At 25.8% G+C, this 7,759-nt stretch overlaps 1 protein-coding gene across 1 annotated transcript; it reads left to right on the plus strand.

The window, feature by feature from the left end:
- The first annotated feature begins 955 nt into the window (after positions 1–955).
- LOC132922694 (testis-specific serine/threonine-protein kinase 1-like) lies at positions 956–6,869 on the plus strand. Its single transcript, XM_060986338.1, has 2 exons — positions 956–1,525; positions 6,308–6,869. The coding sequence occupies exons 1-2, from the start codon at positions 1,118–1,120 to the stop codon at positions 6,626–6,628; spliced, it is 729 nt and encodes a 242-aa protein (XP_060842321.1). The 5' UTR covers positions 956–1,117; the 3' UTR covers positions 6,629–6,869.
- Positions 6,870–7,759: the final 890 nt, after the last annotated feature.

Raw genomic sequence — 7,759 nt, forward strand, 5'->3', positions numbered from 1 at the left:
GTAAGGCAAGAAAAAAATCGTTTATTTTACTAAAAATGAAATTATTTTTCTTTAAAAAATGAAAGTTTATAATATTATATACAATACATATATTATATTTATGACAATAATATAAAAATGTATAGAGTATAAAAGTACAATGTACAGTATAATTGCCACATTTTTTTAAAATCCAAAAGAGAATTAGAAATACATGTATTATGTCAACATGCGAAATGTGTTCCTAGAGTAATATTATACTGATATTCAATACTGAGGTGGTGTGTATCATATCTCATAAGCCTTAGTAAATTATAAATCAGCTCTTTTCAAACACAATCTTTAAAGGCTTCTCAACTGATCCATCGTATTATTTCTTTTGATGTTGTCCACAGTCAGATCCTAAATGATAATTCTTAGTCATGAACTCGGTAAAGAGAAATAGGTTACAAGGAACAAAAGCATTTTTTCTAAGAATTAACGACGTTAAAGATGAGTTTTGGAAACTATTTGCGTTTAAAAGTTTTCTGTCGACATTATAAAGATTTCATTATATCAAAGTCCTGTTTAGACAACCAGCAGAATTTTGAAAGCATAGATTTTCACTTTTTTTTCCTTTTTATTGTTGCCATGTCACGAATTTATTGAAAATATTGTACACTTATTTGTATTACTCTAGGGATATTATACAATAAGTTTCACCATATACTCGTGCCAAAACTTTAAACATAAAACATAATTTGACTACTCAATGAACATAAATAGGTGATTCAACAAAATATTTAAATACATTAGCTATAGATATCTTAGATTTATCATAGAAACACGTAAATAATAATCGTTTTGGTCATAATATGTGTATTTTATTTTGGATAAATAAAAATAAATTATGAACTACATAATATATTATAGTAATTTTAACTCTCAGAAATAATTTTCCAAAATCGTATTTCAAACACATTGGATCGGGAAAAAAAGTTATGTTTATAATAATTAGACCACTTATATATGGACGGTGGACTGTGTTATTTCAGTACATAAAAATATTTATTTTCGGTATTTCCAACATGCATTGAAAGTGTGTCCTTTTCCGCAGGTTTACAGCATTCTGCAGAACGGATACAAGATTTTCATTAATATGGAATACGCTGCGAACGGTGACCTTTTTACATACCTCCATAGTAAGACCCTGGAAGAGACCCAAATCCGTTCGTGGATAATGCAAATCTTATACGCGTTCATATATATGCATCGGATGGGCGTTGTCCATAGGGACCTGAAGTGCGAAAATATACTACTCACCGACAATTACAACGTGCGGATCGCCGACTTCGGGTTCGCCAGGTTCATTGACCGAGGACGTAATCCTGGCGCGGACACGCCATGCGGCACGCTCACCTACTTATCTCCCGAGCTGTTAGCAGGACAAAAACCCTATAACCCAGTGCTCGTAGATGTTTGGGCAATAGGTGTCGTGCTGTTTGTTATGGCGAACAACTCAGAACCATTCAGAGACAAGAATATAAAAGAAATACAAAAGAAACAGGTGAGCAGTTGATATTATGTAACGCATGCGAACACAAAAAAAGTGGGAAATGGGTACCGCTCTGATGTACATTGGGTGTACAGTGGGTCACAGTAACGGCTGTGTTAAATTTTAATTCAATAATATATCCATTGTATAGGTATACAAAAAATGATTCTGAACGGAAACGGTCCTTTTCACGTGATAACACGTCACTATAATAAGTACATTTCATGAATGATATATATTATGGATTTCGATATAAGTATTGCGGTCGGTCGATTTGACTATTGCTGAAAAGTTGCATTTATTTTATTATTAATACTTAATAATTATTATAACAATATATAAATATACTACATATTATTATGTTAACTTTTTAGTCAGTACCATCACCTGACCGTAAAGTGCGAATAAGTTCATATTATAAATAGGTAGGTCACCTATATCTTAAAATTAATTAACATGTTATTAATTCATTGCATTTAGTAAAATTCATAATTTACTTTTTAAGTTCCCACAAATAATGTTTTTGAATTATAACACATATTAGTTAAAAACGTTATATATTGTTTAAAATAAGTAATTTCAGTCAAATTTGAACTTAAAATGTGTATAAAAGTGTGTATAAATTATATTTGCATAGTTTCAAGATTATTTGTGAGGAAACTTTTATCAATATTTATAAAAAACAAACTAAAAAAAATTGAAAATTTGTCATATATATATATATATAAATACCTCGAGAGGAGTGAGCAAATTTTTAAATTTTATCATACATTAAAAATGATAATATAAACATTTGGTCTTGGTGAACATTTCAAGTATTTACTGACTGATTTAAACAAAATATCAAAAACTATTTAAGGATAAATAATTAATATTGAATAAATATCTAATATCTTAAAAATTTGAATTTCAAATGCTCGTAAAAATTTAATTTTCCAAAATTCTAACTATGAATACTTATAAAAGAATATAGTGACCGTGGACTTTCTTCCATTTTCAATTAAAAAATTAACAACTTACAAGGCGCTTCGCATTCTACTCTGTAAATAATTTTTAATCGGTATTTACAAAAAAATTACAACATTTTTTTTTTGGGAAAAAATAAAAATTACTCAAACCTTTAAATACCTCGAACAGGCTAAAATATTTTGTAAATTTTATTATAAATAAAAAATGATAGTATTAACATTTTTTGAAAATTTCCATTAGATATCTACATTATTCGCTTTTGAGTTACAATATCAATTTTATAATAAAATTCATATTTAATATGATTTGCATAAAAAATTCCTGTTATTCATTTTTTCTCTCTGGTATATTTGAAATATACTAGGAATTTTTAATTTTGATCTCTTTTAATTATAAATTACAGATTAGATGCAATTTTCTATCTCGAATCACTCACAAAGTTGAAAATTTAACCATTTTTTCGACTCAGTCGTTTTTGTGTATACAGACATAAAAACAAAAAAGTACACACCATTATAAAATCAATACATTCTTTTGCTCACTCAGCATCTAAAATAAGAATACTATTTTAAATACTTTTCGTAAAAGTAATCAAGTATGACATATCCTGGATAATTGTTTTATATTTTTAAATTACTTTGTTTCCAAACCCAGTAAATAGTTTTGAATTTGTTGAAAATTAATAGGCACAATAAATATTGAACATCACGATACTTATTTTTATAATTAAAATTTCGATGTATTAATTATAAACATCGATATCCAACTTTTACCAAAAGAATAAAATAAATAAGGAATAAATTACAATAAAACCTACTCATATGTACTTACTCTAAGACTCTAGGTTTATTTTAAAAAAAATATGCTGATTACATTTTTACCAATATATTAAAATAGGTATTTCAAATCAAAAATAAAATTATTCTCTACACAACTGTAAGCGAAGAATAGTAGAAGGGTGAATAAATATATCATATAATAATATATTCATACTTACGAATGTGCTGATTCATGAACCGTGTTTACCATCGTTTTATCATTAACTAAAAATATAAACTACAAAGTTGGTTTGGACTAAGTAGATATGCTATTCATGGAAATTCATGATGAATGTCCGTTGGCAATACAAACTTCTTTTTGAATCCTGTTTTTTCTTAAATGTTCCAAATAAAATTCAAACATGTAGTTTTTAAGACTTTAAACTTAATGTACTAATTATTAAGGATAATAGTCCATTTTGACAAGTTTGAAAGGTATTTAAAAGGATTTAAAAATAATAATAATATATTACCATAATTACATATTTTAAATCGACATAATAATATATAATTTAAAATTTAACATCTGACAAAAAAATATTTAATCATCAAATATAATGATAATTGTATTATGATATAATATATTTTATAAATTATAAAATATTATCTTTCAAAATAACTATAAATTAAAATTAATTATCGATTATAGTCACATATATAATTATTTCTAATTTACATTATAACTGAATAATATCGTCTATTTCAATAACGTCCTACATAGAATAACAAATTTCACCGTAAAATATCGAAACTAGTATGATGTAATCTAATACATCATTTATAAAAGCGTAAAAGTTATTATAAGATTTTAGACTTATTGTAAAACATTGCCGTGTCCCCTAGTGATTATAACTTATAAATGGTTGTAGAATCTGAGAAAACAAATTATTCACATTTTGTCGTAGGTTGATACATATTGCATATATCATTAAAAAAAAACATAGTGTAATATATTATTAGATTGTAATAAATGTGTACATTCGACATTGCTTATTATTTTGTTTACGTTCTATATGTTTTAACACATTTATTATTCTATCGTTTTCACTGGTATGACGTAACAATGGTGGTTTTGCATTACTTTACGAAGCGACTGTCATATACAGTGTCGACCACTAAAACTAAATTGTCCGTTCATGATTTCACAGAAACTTGTGTAATGTTGTGTGTACTTAAACTTGTCCTCATTAAAAAATATATAGACAATACAAATATGAACTTTAAGTAAAAAATTATCATTCAAATAAAAATCTTATGATTTTTTTTATTTTCATAATACCTACCTAATAGGTTTCAGTTGAATTATATAATTATTAAATTATTTTTATTCGAATTATTCACCAGCCATAGATCTAGAAATCTAAAAGTGGCGGAAGCTACATTTTTTTTCAGAAAAAATACGATTAAAATCTTAATATAATATGATAGACTAAAGATAATATGATAAGTCAACAATATTTGATTATTTCTTGATATCAATAAAAGCCAGTGATATAGCGGTGTAGGTGTGGGGAGGATGGAATTACAGCATTTTCTAAAATTTCAAAAAATATTCAAAATGATTTCAGTTTTCTCAGGATGTATTTTATAAGACATAATAATGTATTGAAATTACAATTTTTATGAAGGATGCTGCAAAAGTCTAAAATGTTATAATATATTCATAGCATTAACATACCAAATGTACGAGTGATCCTAGTTTAAGCCAACTAACTATCAGCCAGCTCCTAAATGTTAAAAGAAAAATAATGATACAGACACAGACATAGGAAATAATTATTTATATCATCAAACGACGTTTTTCGTTCCGCAAAAAGATAACAATATTTTATGATAATTTTATATTGTACAGAGTGTATCAAAAGTCTTCATACGATTGCAAATCTATATAGCTCGGCAATTGTTAGCCGCAGGTAAACGACCCATATATTAATAGAAAGATTCAAAGATAAAATAGGTAACCAAGTTTATTTTGAGTTTCTATTAGTATATGGGTCGTTAGCTATATAAATTTGTAATCGGATGAACACTTTTAAAACACTCTGTTTACAGACTGATTTTACAATAATTTTATTTTTTTTGAAGAACTTTTTGGGGCAGTTAAAAATCTCAAATCATATAAATTAAATGGCGATCGTAAGCAAGTACTTTTTTTAATTTTTCAATATTTTTAACCTAAAAAATTACTGTAGTAGATAATACAAATAAATAAGTTAATTATTTTTCAAAAAATATAAATAATTTTTGAATATAAAAACATTGTGGTTTTTAAATATAAAAACTATAAAACAATATTCTGTGCTGAATTGATCGAACTATCGAAGAGAGACAAAACCCAAATAAAAAAATTGTTAATAAATGGATAATTGTGTAATGCTTATGATATTTCGTTTCTTATCTTTAGCAATATATAATATACGTTAAGTTAATAACTCTTGTCATGACAATTAAAGTAAACATTTTTAGTAAATAAAAAATTTGAACACTATATAATGTACCTTTGCTTTATAATAAATACAGTACTATCATATACAACTACACACTAATATATAAATATATCTATTGTTTATAATAATACATAATTTAAACTGATTCATTAATTTTAAACAGTCATATTTTATAATTACTATCGGAAAAATACTGTTACACTGTTGTCGTTAGAACACAATTTTAAGTAATGTATTGTATCTAAACAATATTATAAATTATTAAAGTAGCCTATTAAAATCAATTTTTATTACAACACATAACTTATACATAAGAGTAGTAGTGGTATAGAAATTCCCATTCATCCAAATGTATATCAGAAGTAAATTAGTTATGTTATTGTGGTTTTACAATAAAATCTATTAAGCAAATATTTTTTTTCTTCTAATTTTTGGTATTAAAACTGTTATATAAACGTATATAATTATTGAATACAAAGCGCATTTCATTATTATTTTTTTATTGACTGAGATTTGATTAATTATGTACATTAAACAACATTGATATTTCACGAATATAGATGGCTAAAAAATATTCGTTCCGGAGGTCAAATATGCGAAGCAGAGGACTGAAAGAGCTGATTGCAACATTCCTGGAGCCAAACTGCAATAAGCGAACAAAATTAAAGGATGCTTTGCAACATCCCTGGATCAAACAAGTCTATATCCAAATGCCCGAGGATGTGGTCGAGGCAAACAGTTCAAATAGACCCATTTTGAACAGCAAGCCTGTAATCTCGCTGCAATCATTAAGAGTACCCGGATTTCGTTACCAGTTAGCAGCATACGCAAAAACGGATAGCATTATTAACGAAGGGTTTGCCACATTAAAGAAAAAATAATTTTTATTAGTTTTGTGATAACATTTTGTTAGATAGGGTGTTACACATTATGCATATACATTACCTTTAATAAGTAAATTATTGATAAACGTGACTCTTTAAAAAGGTTAAATAGTTTTCTAGAAATGATATAAAGTTTTCGTAAAATCCTAAAATTATTAAATGCTGATAAGCATTACAAATTGCGCTTAACAGTTAACAATTAAAACAATTGGTTTATTCAGAAATTTACATTTTTCCCCAGAAGAAATGTATTTAAGTACTGTTTAAGACACGATAAAGTAATCAACAAAATGTGATTTTTGACTTGTATTTTAAATGTTTAACTATTATTATTATGCAATATTATTATTTAATAAAATATAATATTGAATAAATAAAATTGTTTATAGAAAAAGTTAATATAAAAACTGATTTACCGTATATTAATATCATTGTAAAAACTCTTTATGTAAATTCGTTTTATTAAAGTATTTACAATATATCGTGGTACTATAAAATTACAATTTTTTATAATTGTTACAATTACTCAATAGTTTTACGGTTTTTAATTAAAATTAGTAAATAATATTGTTGCAATTTAACAATAAAAATTCAAAATTGTATATGTCAAAAATCACAGTTTGTCGATTACTTGTCGATCACGTCGTAAACAGTACTAAAATAAAATTCTATTGGCAAAAAATTTAAATCTCTGAATAATACAACTATTTTAATAACGTTTGTTAAGGATAATTCGTAATGCTTATCAGCATATTTTAATGGTGTTAGTGACTTAACGAAAACTTTTCATTATTTATAAAAAACTATTGAACATTTCTAAAGAGTCATGTTTTTCCGATTGACAATAGTTTATTTAAAGCAATGCATACGTACAATGTATATCACTATCCAAAAAAATGTTTTCAAAGGTCTAATATAAATTAATTTATATTAAATTTCCTCTACTGCTGTAAGTTCTTTGTTAATAGAGCTCATGATTTACTTTTAGTAATGAAATGTTGGAGTTATTGGTTGTTGCATCGTAATCCTTGATTTTAAACCAAACACAACGCAATGTAACGCTATTTATTAAACAAATAAAAAAAAATTGATAAACGACATGTGTAATTATTTTATATGCTTAACACA

This window comes from Rhopalosiphum padi, chromosome 2, assembly GCF_020882245.1.
Source record: "Rhopalosiphum padi isolate XX-2018 chromosome 2, ASM2088224v1, whole genome shotgun sequence".
Classification (NCBI taxonomy): domain Eukaryota; kingdom Metazoa; phylum Arthropoda; class Insecta; order Hemiptera; family Aphididae; genus Rhopalosiphum; species Rhopalosiphum padi.

Coding starts and splice junctions, on each gene's coding strand:
- LOC132922694 (XM_060986338.1), top strand. CDS start 1,118: ATGGAATACGCTGCGAACGGTGACCTTTTTACATACCTCCATAGTAAG. Junction 1,526..6,307: donor AAGAAATACAAAAGAAACAG/GTGAGCAGTTGA, acceptor TCACGAATATAG/ATGGCTAAAAAATATTCGTT.